Source organism: Lutra lutra, chromosome 2, assembly GCF_902655055.1.
Source record: "Lutra lutra chromosome 2, mLutLut1.2, whole genome shotgun sequence".
Classification (NCBI taxonomy): Eukaryota; Metazoa; Chordata; class Mammalia; order Carnivora; family Mustelidae; genus Lutra; species Lutra lutra.
Window position 1 is genome coordinate 126,407,486 of NC_062279.1, and position 19,246 is coordinate 126,426,731.

At 34.5% G+C, this 19,246-nt stretch overlaps 1 protein-coding gene and 1 long non-coding RNA gene across 4 annotated transcripts in view; one reads left to right on the plus strand and one right to left on the minus strand.

Annotated features, from left to right (window-relative positions):
- ABHD18 (abhydrolase domain containing 18) overlaps positions 1–19,246 on the plus strand; it is a 52,086-nt gene that overhangs the window by 4,870 nt on the left and 27,970 nt on the right. For all 3 annotated transcript variants that reach the window (XM_047718408.1, XM_047718409.1, XM_047718407.1), the window contains exons 2-4: positions 5,663–5,771; positions 6,409–6,493; positions 13,184–13,284. In XM_047718408.1, coding sequence (XP_047574364.1) covers positions 5,680–5,771; positions 6,409–6,493; positions 13,184–13,284 — 278 coding nt within the window. In that variant the 5' untranslated portion in view covers positions 5,663–5,679. The remainder of the gene's footprint in view (positions 1–5,662; positions 5,772–6,408; positions 6,494–13,183; positions 13,285–19,246) is intronic.
- LOC125093378 (uncharacterized) overlaps positions 1–19,246 on the minus strand; it is a 57,261-nt gene that overhangs the window by 2,265 nt on the left and 35,750 nt on the right. The window contains exon 2 of the long non-coding RNA XR_007125222.1: positions 4,377–4,502. This is a non-coding gene — a long non-coding RNA (uncharacterized LOC125093378). The remainder of the gene's footprint in view (positions 1–4,376; positions 4,503–19,246) is intronic.

Here is a 19,246-nt window from a genome sequence, read left to right on the forward strand (position 1 = left end):
CACATTTTGCTTTTCCATTCATCCATTGACGGACACGTGGGGTTTTTTTGTACCTTTTGGCTACCAAATTATGAATTTTAAGAAGGCAAACAAAACATAGCTAATTAAATAACTAGTGTTTGTTTTAGATAGAATACTGATTTTAGGTCTGCCTTGTGACATGTTTAATTCTTTTAAAATCATTATTTACATTTTACCTATACCATTTTATAGGATTGGATAATTTATAATAATGTACTGTTTTATAGTTGTATTTTTGCATTTGTGACATTATTGTGACATTTGTGACATGTCTATAATTTATTTGATTTTCTAGCCCAAGGGTCAGCAAACTGTGGTCTGTGGGCCAACCTGCCTGCTTTTGTATGGCCCACGAACTAAGACTAGTTTTTACAGATGAACATTAGTACTCAATTTGGTACTAACTTTGAACCCCCATTACACAAAGTCCCAAGAAAAAAATTTTACTTCTCTCATTTCTAGACCTATATTATAAAAGATTGCTTATTATTATTATATTTGAATTTCCTCAGTTAAAAATTATGTGAATATTAGTTTTCTTTTTTATAATTTTTATGTACCTACATAATACCTTTGATTTTATCTCTTGCTTTGCAAGGCCTATAATATTTACTATCTAACCCTTTATAGATAAGTTTGCAGTATCTCTCCTCTATTCTATTTATAATATTGTTCTTTTGAGATAATATTTTTAAACCTGTTATAACGGACACTAAGATTTTATGTTTATGTCATTTATTTAATATTTTTCCATGCAGAATTCTATAAGGTATCATTTTGTAAATGGATATATTTAGTACAAATTATTTTTTAAAATATTCTTTAGCTTTTTTTCATTTTCAGATCATTATTTTCTCTAAAAAAGGTGTATCATTAAAGATATCTTAGAAAAATGTTAAATCAGAAATCTGTTTTAAAGGCAGGCTTATAAAAATCCTTAGGATAATAGATTAAGGAGTGTAATCCTGAAAGTTGGTAACATGCATGGAACTTTTTCACTCTATGACTTATGATCTTGGGTTTCTGATATGGCTTAGCTTGTAAGAATTTGGAGGAATGGCATGGCATGGTGGAGAGATGCATATTCCATCACAGAGGAATAAATCTCCCCTAAGTATTTGATACACTCATTCCTGGAATGTAATTCTGATACATAAATTGTGTGATTTAAGGAAAAATCTAGAATAAACTCTTTCTTATGAAATAGGAATATTCATCTAAAGAAAAAGTATAAGGAAAAAGGAATCCTATTTAGGGTAGTTCTCACAAATACTAAATAATTTGTTAGCCTTGTAACATGCTTCATAAAAATACTTAAAGGATAGAATAAAATATTAATGGAGGAATCAAAACTCTGGATGGAAAGACTAAAAAATTCTAAGTGTTACTAAGTTAATATATGGATTGTACACACTATTGGTTATATTACAAAAAGGATATTTTATAAGTTATGATAAACATAAATGGGATGTATATGGAAAACTCATTGTAGACATTTAAACACTAAAACAACATTTATAAGAGCTGCTTGAAAGGTCTTTTAAAAATGGGATATAGGTTTTAGAACTAGATCTAAGTTTATAGAAGATTTCTAGATTTCTTTTTAAAGATTATTTATTTATTTATTTGAGAGAGAGATTGAGAGCACGAGCAGGGGTTAGGTGCAGAGGGAGAGGGAGAAGCAAACTTCCCGCTGAGCAGGGAACCCTATGTGGAGCTCCATCCCAGGACCCAGAGATCATGACCTGAGCTGAAGGCAGACAGTTAACCCACTGAGCCCCCAGGCACCCTAAAGACTTCTGGATTTAAAAAATAGGAATTAGTTGGGTCGTCTGGGTGGCTCAGTCAATTAAACATCCCACTCTTGATTTCTGCTCAAGTCATTATCTCAGGGTCCTGGGATCAAGCCCTGCTTGGAGCTCTGCTCTCAGCAGAGAGTCTGCTTAAAATTCTCTCTCTTCTTTTCCCTTTGCCCACTGTCCTCTCCCAGGCCCCATGCTTGATTACTGAGATTACTTTCCTTAAGATTACCAAAAAAGGGGAAATTCCATAAGTTGCTGTACGGCCTCACCTTGCCCTCAAATTGTGGCTTCCTACCACCGTCTTGTGGCAGTCTTTGCTTTGCTGTCCTGCAGGCCACTTCCTTGTAGTGTATTCAGTAAACTTTTACCCCCATTATTTTGCCTTGGATGAATTCTTTCAGCACCTGTGCCCCCAGCCTCCATCTGATTGGATCACTCCACATTTGGTGGCCCCCCATTTGATTGGGAGACCCACGATATGGATAATCAGTAATATTGTTGCTCTTAGTTGTAGGTATGGCACTTGAATTTGCAAAGTGCTGTTCAAATGCTTCATAAATGTTAACTTACTTACTTCTCATACCAATCCTAAGGGGTAAGTACTGTTATTATCCCCATTTTACAGATGACTCACAGAAAGGATAAGTAACTTGCTCAAAGTCACATGGTAGAGGTAGCCATTATGACATATTGAACCTTAAATATATCTCTTTCAGATTTATATACACTCAAATATAAGACAATTAGATGTAAATAATTTTTTAAAAATGGAAAATCAAAACCAAAAATCTAAAAGAACTAAACCCAAAAGGTATCATAGTAATAAATATAAACGGTCTAAGCTCATCTATTAGTAGAAAAAAATGAAACAGTACTATAAATCAGCAGGGTGCAGGACAACATTGGAAAAAGACAAATAATGAAGGTGGTCTCTTTTGTGTTTAAAAACAAACATACCAAAACTCTTAAAATATGTGTACATGTATGAATGGATAGAGGTCACAGGTATACAGCATTAAATATAGTGTTTACCTTTTAGGAGGAGAGGAAACTTAGTAGAAATAAAGAAAAGAGATTTCTCATCTTTACTCTATGTATATATTTTTGAAAGATTATGTATTTGAGAGAGAGTGGGAGCCAGGAGAGGGGGAGAGGGAGAGAGAGAGAATCTCAAGCAGACTTTGTGCTGAGCATGGAGCCAGTTGTGGGGCTCAATCCCACAACCCCAAGATCATGACCTGAGCTGGAACCAAGAGTTGAATACTCAACAAACTGAGTCACCCTGGTGCTCCTATGCTGTATATTTTTATGTTGTTAATTACTGCCAAAAATATGTAATGTAACTAGTAAGTTTTTTTAAAGTTTGTGTAGGTAACTAAACAGTGTCAATAAGATAAGATTCCAAACTGTTAGCACTAAATGTCTCTGAAAAGTAAAATTGGAGGTAATGGAAACAAGATTATTCTTCCCTTTTTTACTATACTTACTTCCGTATTGTTTGAATTTTAAAATGTTATAGTGAACATCTTTAAATTAGCAAATAAAGAAGAGACTTACATAATCACTTCTCTTGAATTTCCTCTTACATAAATTATTTGTTCCTGTGCTTTACTTTTACCTACAAACTAGATAGTTCTTACAGATTTCATTGGAACATCGTCCATTAGTAGACACGAGGAAGTATATGATTTTAATGAGATTAGCAGTTTAAAGTCTTGGCGGCATCTTATTGTTATATGGTATTGCCTTAAATGTTACCTCTTTGGCTAAGTGGGACTTTTTTTTTTTTTAAGTGGGACTTTTTTTGACTATCAGAGGAGGCTTCTGGTATTTATCACATTCTCTTGTTATATTATCATTATAGTATTGTCATCATCCATCTACTCTTTGCTTATTTTTTTTTTAGTAATTTGTTTTCCTCCACTAAAATACGACATCTGTAAGATGAACAATGTGCCTTGATCATCTTTTAACATATGCCCTAAAATAATTCTTGGCATATGTAAGCATTTAATATATACCTTTTGCTTAAGTGAAAAAAAGTAATATTCTTGGGGTGCCTGGGTGGCTCAATGGGTTAAGCCTCTGCCTTCAGCTCGGGTCATGATCCCAGGGTCCTGGCATCAAGCCCCACATCGGGCTCTCTGCTCAGCAGGAAGCCTGCTTCCCTCTCTCTCTCTGCCTGCCTCTCTGCCTACTTGTGATCTCTGTCAAATAAATAAATAAATTTTTTTTAAAGTAATATTCTTAAAAAGTTCAGAAACTTAAATTTGTGTTAGGCCATCCTAAAATGGTTTAGCTTTGGGGAACTAATTGATGATAATTCATTGTAGTCTAGTAATCAGAATACTAGTTTATTTATTTATGTTGGTATATATAAATAGTATAAACAAAGCTGGATATACTTTATGGGTTATTTTCTTTAGCATGATTATGCCAAAACCAAATTTTTATCAGGAATGGAAATTGAATAGCACATGGGAATTAGGAGAAAGAGAGTTGGGTGGTATTAAAAAATGCTAAATATTATAGATTATATTGCTTAACAAGTACCTTATCTAGTAAATGTTTGTTCTTGGTCCTGAGAGTTGTGAGAGGCAATATGAAGGATTTGGTTTTGCTAGTCCAGTCATAAAAATAAAGTGCTAGCCCATTTGGATGATGGGTTAGATTTTATACCTATATAAACAAAGAAGAACATTAAATTAAACTCATTTTGTTACAGATCAAAGAGCAAAAGTATAAAAAATAAGTGGTGGTTCCATGAAAACATTCAAAATAATAGATAAGTACTTACTAAATCTCACTGATGGAAATGCACATTTCCATTTTCCACTTTTCTAAGTAGAATAAACTCTGAAACTGAATCAGATTTTGCTCACAAGTCAAAACTACACTGTTCAAATTGAAAAGATTGAGGCAGATTTTTTAAAAATCAAAACACAAAGTTTTTAGAAATATTTGGAAAAAATAGAAAAGTGGTACAACATAGCATTGCTTAATTATTGCTTTTCATGCACTATAGTGTAGACAGGTAGTGTAGAATAATAGTTAGAAATTGCTGTGTGTCTGGGATTCAGTTTTAGCTCTGCCTACCAATAGCTGTGTGATCTTAGATAAATCACCTAATTTCTCTGTGGCTTAGTTTCCTCATCTTGGGGTAATAGATTCTTTTTCATAAAGTTGCTGGGAGGTTTAAACAAGAGAGAGAGAGAGAGAGAGAGAGAGTGTGTGTGTGTGTGTGTGTGTGTGTTTGTAGTTTTATAAAATGGTGCCGGCAGATAATACAGTACTACATAGCCCTCCAATTATTATCCAATAAATATTGAGTGTTACTGTTAGTCACTGTGCTGAGGATGGAAAGATCCTTCCCTAAAAGAATAGAGTATATCTTCTCTACTTTTATCCCAGTTCTTTTTTTCTATATCTTATATCCAAGAGAATAATTCAAGGTAAACATCATTTAATCTCAGTCTTTAATTTTTTTCTCCAGTTTTATTGATGTATGGTTAATATATAACATGTTATTAGCTTAAAGTTTACAGCATAATGATTTGATATATGTATGTATTGTAAATTGATGGGCACAATAAGTTTAACACCATCACCTAACATAGTTACAAATTTTTTCTTTTGTGATAAGTACTTTTAAGATCTATAAGATAAGTAGTTTTGGGGATGTAATGTACAGCATGGTAACTATAGTTAAAAATATATATTTGAAAGTTGCAAAGAGAGTAGATCAATCTTTATTTTTTACCTGATAAAGAGATGGTTAGAAAATTGACCTCCTGCCTAAAATAAAATATTTTAAAGTCATTTTAAATCCTGTCTTACAGATGTTTGTTTGCTACTAATGGGTGTGAGCAAATTAGATATTCTATACCGGAGACTTCTCCTCACAAAACTTTTTATCAGAGGATGGGGGAGGCCAGAAGATCTCAAAAGGTAAACTTTTTTTTCCCCCGAATTTGCTTATTCTAAATTTGTTGTAGTAAACATTTCAATTTTTTTTTCGGTGATAAAATCCTTTACTATAAATATAAAGTGATTGGCAAGTTAAACATTAAAGTATATGAAACATGTCATTATTTCCTTTTGTCTTTTGTCTTTTTAATTATTTCTCTTGAGTTTTAAACCATATAATCATAAATTGACCTATTTTAAAAGCAATTTTAAAATTAAAGAGCTCTTAAATACAAACTAGATTTTTAGCTTTAATTATTTTTAAGTTGCTTAGCGTTTCCAGGGACTGAGCTTCCTTGAGTAACTGGAATCTGTAATAGCTATAAAACTGAGCTATACTGTAGATCATGGAAATATTTAGAAAATGAATTTTCAGGATTTATGCCTTTAATTTTGAGTCTTGTATGTGTTAATTGCTTTTTGAACAATGATATTTCTCACATATTTTATGAGACAAAATGTTCAGCTTGAATAAAAGCCAGTAGCCTCATCTTTTTCTTTAATGATTCAAATTAAATTTGGACATAGCTTATGAACTGGACTTGCAAATTTTTCAGGATTATACACTTCCAATACAATGGGCATACTGAATTTTTCCTTTTCTTCCCCCTTATAATAGACTCTTCGAATTCAGAAAGATGATTGGAAATCGAGAAAGATGTCAGAATCTGGTTTCAAGTGATTATCCAGTACACATTGATAAGGTATTTAAATGAAAGAAATAAAGTTAACAGAAATTCTGGTTTAACATAAATGTGTCAAGAATAGGTTGGGAGTGCCTGGGTGGCTCAGTTGGCTAAGCATCTGCCTTCAGCTCAGGGCACGATTTCAGAGTACTGGGATCAAGTCCTGCATCAAGCTCTCTGCTCAGCAGGGTGTCTGCCTCCCTTTCCCTCTGTTGCTGCCCCTCTACCCCCACCCTTGAGCCCCCACTTGTGCTCTCTGGCTCTCTATCAAATAAGTAAAAATCTTAAAAAAAAAAAAAAAGAGTAAATTAAATGTTAGACTATACTAACAGGAAACACTAAAACATAAGTGCAGTATAGATTTTTCATTTAATATAATTAAATACTATGTATATCCTAACAGGATGCTTGTAATTAAGAGCATATATTTAGTACTTGCCTAAATACAAGAAAATATTTAAGTCTCGATCTTTTTGAGCCTCGTTTTGTATCTTTAGGTATTTTTAGGAGGGTTAAAATAAATTATTCAACATTTTAGAAGAACTTTAAGTAATACAGGGAAGTACTCTAATTGGAGAATCGGCACCTGAGAAATTACCAAAACAGATTCTATTTTTTAAAAAAATGTATTTATTTTAGAAAGTGAGAGTGAATGAGAGAGAGTGCAGGGGGAGGGGCACAGGGAGAGGGAGAAGTATACTCCCCACTGAGCCGGGAGCCAGATGGAGGGCTGGATCCTGGGACTCTGAGATCATGATCTGAGCTGGAGGCAGATGCTTAACTGATTATGCCACCCAGGTGCACCCCAAAACAGCTTCTAAATAACATCAGGGAAATGTTATGGGATGTAGTTAATTGATGAGAGAATGGTAGAAAGAAAATGCTATAGCATTAGAGAAGATGAGAAAATACATTTGAAATAGTTTTTTTTTTTTTTTTAGCAACCATATGTTTTTCTGTAAAGCAGTTCTAGGTTTATATAATTGAATAATTGAGGTATTATTGTGGGGGGGAATGCATTTATTTCACGTCCATCATTGCCCTTCAGCCAAAGTAACTCTACTTTCATCTCTTACGTGTATTGGATATCTTTAGAAGATTTCATTTTTCAAAGCAGTTCCACTGCTAAAAACAAAATTTTATAAACTGGAAATCCCTTGTCTATACCATATAGTTGTTCTTTTTGTAGCTTCTGGATTTAGAACACTTCTTCCTCAAATTTTGCTAAATATGTCTATTATTGCTGTTTTTTTCTCTTAAAAATCATAGACTTAAACAAATTAAAACATACCGAGTGAAAAACCAAAACTTTAACTTTCTGCCACTTTCCACCACTTAATTCCATTTCTCTCCCAAGAAATGGAATTTCTGTTTCCATTTCTCCCAAGAAATGGAATTACTATTAAGATCTCGGAATGCATTTTTTTTTTTAAGATTTTATTTATTTATTCGACAGAGAGAGATCACAAGTAAGCAGAGAGGTAGGCAGAGAGAGCGAGGGAAGCAGGCTGCTTACTAAGCAGAAAGCCCAATGAGGGGCTCGATCCCAGGACTCGGGACCATGACCTGAGCTGAAGGCAGAAGCTTAACGCACTGAGCCACCCAGGAGCTCCTTGGAATGCATTCTTAAAGAGTTCCTACCTCTCCCTCTATTCTCCCCATCACCATCTCTCTTCATTTTTAAAAACAGATATAGTTCACCTGCCATGGGATTCACCCTTTTAAAGTGTGTAATTCAGTGTTTTTGTTTTTTATTACTACATTCCCAAGATATGCAATCATCACCACTATCATTACATGCTTCCAGAACATTTTTATCTCCCCCAAAAGAAACCATATACCCATTAGCTGTTATTTCCCATTTCCACACAGCCTCCTACCTGCTGGCAGTCATTAATTTGCTGTCTGTATGGATTCATTGATTCTAGACATTTCATATAAATGGAATCATATAATGTGAGGCCTTTTGTGTCTGGTTTATTTCACTGAGCTAATTTTCAAGTTTCATCCATATTATCTAACAATACCTCATTTTTTTATTGTTTAATATTCCATTGTATAGATATATGACGTTTTGTTTATCCATTTATCAGCTAATGGACATTTAGGTTTCTGCTTTTTGACTATTATGAATAATAATGCTTTGAACATGTGTAATGTTTTTGTGGATATGTATTTTGAATTATTTAGGTATATATCTAGGACTGGAATTTCTGAGTCATATGGTAAATCTATGTTTAACTTTTTGACAAACTGAAAACTGTTTTCCAAAGTGCACCATTTTACTTTTCTCACGAGCAATGCATAATGATTCCAAGTTGTCCACATTCTCACTAATATTTGTATTAAACAGCTATCCTAGTGGGTGTAAAACATATTTTATTGTGATTTTTGGTATGCCTTTCCCTTATGATTGTGATGTTGAGCATCTTTTCATGTGCTTATTGGCCATTTGCATATCTTCTTTGAAGAAATATCTATGAAACCATTGCCCATTTTTTAAAAGATGTATTTATTTATTTTAGAGAGAGAAAGTGATCACAGGGCAAGGGGCAGAGAAACAGAGGGAGAGGGAGAGAGATAGAATTTCAAGGAAACTCCTGACCAAGTGTGGAACCCAACGGGGTGCTTGATCTTGTGATCCTGAGATCATGACCTGAGCTGAATCAAGACTTGGACACTTAAGTGAATGAGCCACCCAGGTGCTCCAAATCATTGCCTCTTTTTAAACTGGGTTACTCATCTTTTTATTGTTGAGTTACAGCTTAATTTTTAAATCTATATTATGTATGGTTCTAAAATTGCCTATTTTTCTTATCAAATTGTCAGTTGTCCCAACATTATTTGTTGAGTTATTACACCTTTTCACATTAATCTGTGCTACCTCCTTTATCAAATAATTTATTCTTCTAAATCATACAAAAAGAAAACTTTAAAACTATACTAGGAGGCACAAAGATGACTAAAATGTAAAAACTTCCTGGATTAGAAATTTCATGTCATACACATTGGGTCTCCTTACCATTTTCAAAAAATGCAGTGCAATCCTAATTAAAATATTTAGTTTAGAACTAAAGTCTATAAAAGGATCCTAAAATTATTTTGGGAAGAACCTTGAGAGTATGATCAGATCAGGAATATCTAAAAAAGAAGAGTGTTAAGTAAAGCCTAGTTCAGTCATTTACCAATAGGTATAAAGTTGCAGCATGATCAAAACAGCAAGATTTGGTACAGATAAAAGATAGGCTAATAAGCATTATTAACAATAGCCAAATTGTGGAAAGAGCCCAAGTATTCATTGACTGATGAGTGGATAAGGAAGATGTTGGGGAGATATACATATACATATACATATATGTGTATATATATTATGCAGTATTAATCATGAAAAAGAATGAAATCTTGCCATTTACAACAACATGGGTGGAGCTAGAGAGTATTATGCTAAGCAAAATAAGTCAGTGAGAAAGACAAATACCATAGGATTTCACTCATGTGGAATTTAAGAAACAAAACAAATGAACAAAGGGGGAAAAATGGCGGGAGGCAAAGAAACAGACTCTTAACTATAGAGAACAAATTGATGGTACCAAAGGGGAGGCAGATGGAGGAATGGGTGAGATAGGTAATGTGTATTAAGGAGGGCACTTACTGTGGGTGTTGTATGTTAAATGATAAATCACTAAATTCTACATCTGAAACTGGAATTGCACTGTATATTAACTAGCTAGAATTTAAATTAAAACTTGGAAATGTAAAAAAAAACTAAAAACCTGGGAAAAAAAAGATACGCTAATAAGAGCCAATATAGGATTGAAAATAAGTGGCCAGAATTTAGTAAAACTTACTTCATGTTAGGGGTGCCTGGGTGGCTCACTTGGTTAAGCATCTGCCTTCAGCTCAGGTCATGATACTAGGGCCCTCACATCAGCCTCCCTGCTCAATAGAGAGCCTGCTTCTCCCTCTTCCTCTGCTACTCCACCTGCTTTTGCTCTCTCCGTCAAATACATTAATAAAATCTTTTAAGAAAAATTTACTTCATGATAAAGTAGCATTTTAAGTTATTTGCAAAAAAATGGATTATTTAATATAAGATATTGACACTACTGACTAAAATTTGTGTTTTAAAATGAGCTTGATAAATAAAAAAACGGGCAGAAGACGTGAGCAGACATTTTGGCAAAGAAGACATCCAAATGGCCAACAGACACATGAAAAAGTGCTCCACATCACTTGGCATCAGGGAAATACAAATCAAAACCACAGTGAGATACCACCTCACACCAGTCAGAATAGCTAAAATTAACAAGTCCGGAAATGACAGATGTTGGTGAGGATTCAGAGAAAGGGAAACCCTCCTACACTGTTATCGAGAATGCAGGCTGGTGCGGCCACTCTGGAAAACAGTATGGAGGTTGCTCAAAAAGTTGAAAATAAAGCTACCCTACGACCCAGCAATCACACTACTGGGTATTTACCCTAAAGATACAAATGTAGGGATCCGAAGGGGCACGTGCGCCTGAATGTTTATAGCAGCAGTGTCCACAATAGCCAAACTATGGAAAGAACCTAGATGTCCATCAACAGATGAATGGATAAAGAAGATGTGGTGTACGTACACACACACATACACACACACACACACAATGGAATACTATGCAGCAATCAAAAAACCCTGAAATCTTGCCATTTGCAATGACAAGGATGGAACTAGAGGGTATTGTGCTAAGCGAAATAGGTCAATCAGAGAAAGACGATTATCATACGATCTCTCTGATATGAGGAATTTGAGAGACAGGGCAGGGGGTCATTGTGGGTAGGGAGGAAAAAAAATGAAGCAAGATGGGATTGGAACATAGACAGACCATAAGAGACTCTTAATCTCATGAAACAAACTGAGGGTTGCTGGTCCCTGGGAAAGGGATAGGGTGTCCACGTGATGTACATTGGGGAGGGTATGTGCTATGGTGAGTGCTGTGAAATGTGTAAGCCTGATGATTCACAGACCTGTACCCCTGGGGCAAATAATACATGTTAATTTAAAAAATGAGCTGGATATGTATATATATATAGTATCCACAGATATAGTTTTTTGTTTGTTTTCAATTTTAATGAAAATATGTGGTGTTAACTGCTAATTTAATTTTGACTATTGACCTGATAAAGATTAAAAAAATAATAATAATAATAACTTGGGGCACCTGGGTGGCTCAGTTGGGCATCTGCCTTTGGCTCAAGTCTTGATCCCAGTATCCTGGAATTGAGCCCCATGTGAGGCTCCCTACTCAGTAGGGTATCTGCTTCTCCCTCTGCCCCTTCCCCTGCTCATGCTTGTGCTCACTTTCTCTCTCTCTCTAAAATAAATAAAATCTTTAAAAAAACATAAAATATATAAAAAATATTTTTTTTGGTGGCTCAATCGATTAAGTATCTGACTTGGTTTTGGCTTGGATCATGATCTTGTGGATGGTGGGATCAAGCCCGTGTCAGGCTCCATGTTCAGCAGGGAGTCTATTTGAGATTCTTTCCCTCTGCCCCTCCTCATGCTCATGTTATCTCTCTCAAAAACTAAGTAAGTCTTAAAAAAAATAACTATTTGCAGAGGGGAAAGTTTAGGTGTTAAATATTAAATGCCTTTGCTGTATATGTAATTATATATTTTTCCCTATTTAATGTGTTTACATGACTCATTGCATCAATGGATTTCTTTTTTTTTTTCTTTAAGATTTTATTTATTTATTTGACAGAGAGACACAGCGAGAGAGGGAACACAAGCAGGGGAGTGGGAGAGGGAGAAGCAGGCTTCCCGCCAAGCAGGGATCCCTATGTAGGGCTTGATTCCAGCACCCTGGGATCATGACCTGAACCGAAGGCAGACGCTTAATGGCTGAGCCACCCAGGGGCCTTGCATCAATGGATTTCTTAAAATGAGCCATTCTAACATATTTAGCATTAAGTCAACCCTTATTTGATTTTGATAAATTATTTTACAGTTTCTTTGTAAATTGTTCTTATGGTTATTTTTATATTTTTAAGTTCTTACAGCTAGTATTTTATTTTGTCTTCATGCTGTTGTACAAGTGAGCTTTATTTATAGTTTACTTCTCCTTTTTAAAAAAATTTATTTATGTATTTATTTGAGAGAGAAAACAAATGAGGTGGAGGGGGGGCAGAGGGAGAAACAGGACTCCATCCCAGGCCCCTGATATCATGACCTGATCTAAAGGCAGACACTGAACCGACTGAACCACTCAAACACCTTTTAGTGTACTTTTCCAATTAGCCTGTAGTAAAGGATATGAAAGGAAAAGAAATGTGTATAAGAGCCATGTCTTTAGGAAGCTGACTTGGGGGAGGGGAACCTGGGTGGCACAGCCAGGTAAGTGTCAGACTCCTGGTTTGGGCTCAGGTTATGATCCCAGGGATGTGAGATCAAGTCCCACGTCAGACTCTGCACTCAACATGAAGTCTGCTTGAGACTCTCTCTCCCTCTGCCCCTACCTGCTGAGCTTGCTTACTGTCTGTCTCTAAAATAAATCTAAAGCAAGCAAGTAAGCAAGAAAGCAGGATGACTGAGGCAAAAGAATATGTAGTCATTAGTGATAAAAAGTTTTTAATTGAATAGAACTTTTTTAATAGGAAAACATGTATGATAGACCAAGATATCGTAGTCTACATGTATGCATTTTGGTTTTGCTTTTCTCTTAGATTGAAGAGCAATCAGACTGTAAGATCCTAGATGGACACTTTGTTTCCCCCATGGCCCACTATGTGCCTGATATAATGCCAATTGAATCTGTTATTGCAAGGTAAGCAATTTTATTCAGAAAGTTAAAGTAGTAAGTTATTTTTTTGTAGTAAGTTATTTTTATATTTATAATTACAATAAAATCAATGCCATGTTATTTTTAATTGCTAGTATTAATTACAATCATTATTTGGCATTGCTCCCATTAAACGTGGGTTGGGACAGAATAAAAATATGGAGCTTTATAGTAAGTATTCAAATTTAAGTCATTATCATCTTAAAATAGACTGTTATCATATGGTTTCACTTATTTGTGGAGCATAACAAATAGCATGGAGGACAAGGGGAGTTAGAGAGGAGAAGGGAGTTGAGGGAAATTGGAAGGGGAGGTGAACCATGAGAGACTATGGACTCTGAAAAACAATCTGAGGGTTTTGAAGGGGTGGGGGGTGGGAGGTTGGAGGAACCAGGTGGTGGGTATTAGAGAGGGCACGGATTGCATAGAGCACTGGGTGTGGTGCAAAAACAATGAATACTGTTATGCTGAAAATAAATTTAAAAAATTTTAAAAAAATAGACTGTTATAAGTATAAAATGATTTGTATAAGCCTGATAGAACACAAAGCTAAAACCTACTGGATAAACAAAAGGTAAGAAGAAATAAATGTAAGCATACCTTTAGAGAAAATCATCCAATCACAAAGGAAGAGACAAAAAGAAGAAAGGTACAAAAAAATAATAAAACTGTCAGAAAACAATAAACAAATTGGCAATAGTAAATTCATATCTATCAATAATCACCTCAATTGTAAATAAACTAAATTCTCTAATCAAAAGACTTAGAGTGGCTGAATGGATTAAAAAGTAGGACCTAACTGTATGCTGTCTATAAGAGACTGCAGGAGCACCTGGCTGGCTTGGTTGGAAGAGCGTGTGACACTTTGATCACAGGGTTGTGAGTTTGAGCCCACATTGGGAGTAGAGATTACTTACATAAGTATAACCCACTAAGCTGGCTTACTCACTCTCTCTCTGTTAAAGAGAGACTCACTTCAAGTGTAAGGACATATACAGACAAAGTGAAGAGATGAAAAAGATATCCCAATCAAATGAAAATCAAAAGAAAGTAGAGGTAGCTATATTATACCATACAAAATGGACTTTAAGACAAAGATTGGATAAGGGACAAGGAGGGTCATTATATAACGATAAAGGGATCAATCTTATAAGAGGTTGTAACATTTATAAATATTTATGCACCCAACATAGGAACTAAATATATAAAAGAAATTAACAGACTTGAAGGCAGCAGTACAATAATAATAGGGAGCTTTGATACTTGACTTGCAACAATGGATAGATAATCCAGAGAAAATCAGTAAGAAAACATTGAATTCAAACTATCCATTAGGCCAGATGGACTTAACTGACATTCACAAAACATTGTTTCCAACAGCATCAGAATACACATTCTTTTAAAATGCACAGGGAGCATTCACCAGAATAGATCATATATTATTTACAAAACAAATCTTAATAAATTTAGAAATTGAAATCATATCTAGCATCTTTTCCAACTATATTGGTATGAAACTAGAAATAAGAAGAAAACTGGAAAACTCACAATATTTGTAGGTTAAACAGCATGCTATCAAAACACCAGAGGATCAAAGAAGAAATCAAAAGAGAAATCAAAAAGCACCTTGGGACAAATGATAATGGAAGTAACAACATACCCAAATTTATGGATTACAGCAAAAGCAGTTCTAAGATGGAAGTTCATAGTGATAAACATCTACATTAAGAAAAAAGAAAGATTTTTTTAAAAAGATTTTATTTATTTATTTGACAGACAGAGATCACAAGTAGGCAGAGAGGCAGGCTCCCTGCTGAGCAGAGAGCCCGATGCAGGGCTCGATCCCAGGACCCTGGGATCATGACTTGAGCTGAAGGCAGAGGCTTTAACCCACTGAGCCACCCAGGTGCCTCAAAAGACAGATCTTTTATAAAAATAAACAACCTAAGTATACACCAGGAACAAAAAAAAAAAGAACAAAAAACTAAGCCCAAAGTTAGTGGAAGGAAGATATTAGTATAAATCAGAGACAATAAATTAGTGACTATAACGATAATAGAAAAGATCAATGAAACTAAGAGCTGTGTTTTTGAAAAGATAAACAAAACATACAAGCTTTTAGCTAGACTACTAAGAAAGAGAGAGGTCTCAAGTAAAATTAGAAATGAAAGAGGAACCATTATAATTGATAATGCATAAATACAAAGAATCATAAGAGACTACTGTGAATAATTATACGCCAACCAGTTGGACAACCTAGAAGAAATGGATGAATTCCTAGAAATGTACAACCTATCAAGACTTAATCATGAAGAAATACAAAATCTGAAAAGATACCCATGAGGAGATTTAATCAGTAATCAAAAATTTCCCGATAAGACAAGTTGAGGACCGACCAGATGGCTACCTTAGTGAATTCTGCCGAACATTTAAAGAAGAATTAATAATAATCCTTATCAAACTCTGAAAAAATTGAAGAGGAGGGAACCTTCTAAATTCATTTTACAAGGCCAACATTACCTTGATACCAAAACCAGACAAGCCATAAGAAAAGAAAATTATAAGCCAGTATTCCTACTGAACATAGATGTAAAAATCTCCCCCAAAGTACTAGCAATCCAAATTCAACAATACACAAAAAGGATCATATGCCATGATTAAGTGGGATTTATCCCAGGGATACAAAGATGGTTCAGCATCTGCAAATCAATCACTATGTTTATGTGGTAGACAATTCATATTGTGTGCCACATAGACAAAATGAAGGATAAAAATCATTTGTTGATCTCAATAGAAATAGGAAAACCATTTGACAGAATTCAACATCCATTTAGGATAAAAACTCTCAACAAACTTATGGAAAGAACATATGTCAATATAATAAAGGCTATATATAACAAGCTCATGGCTAGCATCATACTAAATGGTGACAAACTAAAATCTTTTCCTCTAATACCAGGAACAAGACAAGTATGCACACTGTTACCACTTTTATTGAACAGAATATTGGAAGTCTTAGAGCAGTTAGGCAAGAAAAAGAAAGGAATCCAAATCAGAAAGGAAGAAGTAAAACTGTTTGTAAATGACATGATATTATGTATAGAAAAGCCTGAAGGCTCTACCAAAAAACTGCTAGACTTATAAACAAGTTCAGTAAAGTTGTAGGATACAAGTTCAGGATACAAAAATCAGTTTCATTTCTGTACATTAATCACAAGCCATCAGAAAAATTAAGATGACAGTCCTATTTACAGTTGCATCAAGAAGAATAAAATACCTATGAATAAATTTAACCAAGGAGGTGAAAGACCTGTATGCTGCAAACTATAAGACATTGATGAAAGAAACTGAAGATGACACAAATAAATGGGAAGATATTCCATGCTTATGGATTAGAAGAATTAATATTGTTAAAATGTCTGTACCTTTGCAATCTACAGATGCAATGGAATTTTTCCAAGAAGTAGAACAAATAATCTTAAATTTTTTATGGAATCACAAGAAAACCTGACTAGCCAAAGCAATCTTGAGTGAAAAGAAGAAGAATTTGGAGGCATCACACTCCCTGATTTCAAACTATTATACTACAAATCTGTAGTAGTCTAAAGAGTATGATACTGGCATAAAAACAGACACATTGGTCAATGAAGCAGAATAGAGAGCCCAGAAATAAACCCACCATATATGGTCAATTAATTTATGACAAAAAAACCAAGCATATACAATAGGGAGAATCTCTTCAGTAAATGGTGTTAGACCTGGACAGCCACATGCAAAAGAATGAAACTGGATCAATTATCTTGTACCAAATAAAAATTAACTCAAAATGGAGTAAAGACTTGAACATAATGCTGAAACTATAAAGCTCCTAGAAGAAAACATGGGTGGTCACCTCCTTCACATCAGTCTTGGAGTTGATTTTTTGGATCTGACAGCAAAGCAAAGGCAATGAAAGCAAAAATAAACAACTGACACTATGTCAAACTAAAAAGCTTTTGCACAGCAAAGTTGATTGACCATCAACAAAATGAAAAGGCAACCTGTGAAATGGGAGAAAATATTTACAAATCCTCTATCTAATAAGAGGTTAATATTAAAATATATTTAAAAACTCATACAATTTAATAGCAAAAAAACAAGTGATTAAAAAATGGGCAGAGGAATTGAATAGACATTTTTTTCCAAAGAAGACATACATATGGTCAGCAGGTACCTGAAAATGTGCTCAACATCACTAATCATCAAGAAAATGGTGTGTTATAAAAACAGACCCCAGAATACCAATACCAAAAGAGAAACAACAATGAGATATTATCTCACACCTGTTAGAATGGCTGTTATGAAAAAGACAAGAGATAACAAGTGTTGGTGAAGATTGGAAAAAAGGGAGCCCTTGGGTACTGTTGGTGGGAGTGTAAATTACTGTAGCCACTATGAGAAACATTATGGAAGTTCCTCAAAAAGTTTAAAATAGAACTAACATATGATCCAGCTGTTCCACTTCTAGATATTTATTTGAGGGAAACAAGAACGTTAACTTGGGAAGAGACCTGTACCCCTATGTTCATTGCAGCATTATTTACAATAGCTAAATCATGGAAACAACCTAAGTGTCCATCAGTGGATAAAAGTATAAAGAATTGGTAAGTATAGAGAGTGCAGTATCATTCAGACCAAAAAAAAAAAGCAAGAAATAATTCTCGCATTTGCAATGACATGAATGGACCTTGAGAACATCATGCTAAGTGAAATAAGTCAGATAGAGAAAGACAATACCATATGATCTCACTTTATATGTAAAATCTAAAACAACAACCACCACCTTGAGCTCATAGATACAGGGAACAGACTGATAGTTGCCAGAGTTGGAGGTAGGGGTGGGTGAAATGGGTGAAAGTGGTCAAAGGTACAAACTTCCAGTTATAAAACAGGTAAATCTTGAGGATGTAATATACAGCATGGTGACTATAGTTAATCCAAACATTGCATGTTTGAAAATTGTTGAGAGTAGGTTTTTAAAAATTTTGGTTATATATATATGTATATATATATGTGTGTTTGTGTGTGTGTGTATATATACACATATACATATATGTATATGTATACATATATATATATAGTCTTTTTTAAAATTTAAATTCAATTAATATATAATTTATTACTTGTTTCAGGGGTACAGGTCTGTGATTCATCAGTCTTATATAATACCCAGTGCTCATTACAACACATACGATCCCCAATGTCCATCACCACATTACCCCATCCCCCCGCCCCCTCCTCTCCAGCAGCCTTCAGTTTGTTTCCTAGGATTAAGAGTCTCTTATGGTTTGTCTCCCTCTCTGGTTTCGTGTTGTTTCATTTTTCCCTCTCTTCCCCTATGATCCTCTGCCTTGTTTCTTAAATTCCACATATGAGTAAGATCATGTGAGAGTAGATCTTAAAAAAGTTATCATCGCAAGAAAAAAGAATTTTGTAGCTATGTGTTAACTTACTGTGATGATCATTTTACAATATATACATATATCAAGTCATTATGTTATATACCTGAAACTAATAATATATGTTTATCTTATTTTTTTTTAAAGAGAATTTTAGAAGGAAAATAGAAAGCCATTAAGATCTATATAGATACTTCCCCTACCTCCCATTCCTGCATGCTTTATGGTTTCTTATTTCTCTTTATGACCCATGTCATTTCTTTGTGGGTAGGTTGACTTTCTCTGTTTCTCATGCAGCTGACAAAAAATAGCTACCACACCTCCACAGAGCTTTCATGTCCAATAACTCAACAGAAACTAGTCTGTCCTACTTCCAGATTACCAAAAGAACAAATCTTATTGCCCTAATTTAGCCTACTCCAGGCCCAATCAACTAATCAACTATAGCAGAGAAGCTCACATGAACTATCCCCATTTATCATGGGCATTGGAAAATACTCTGTGGGAAG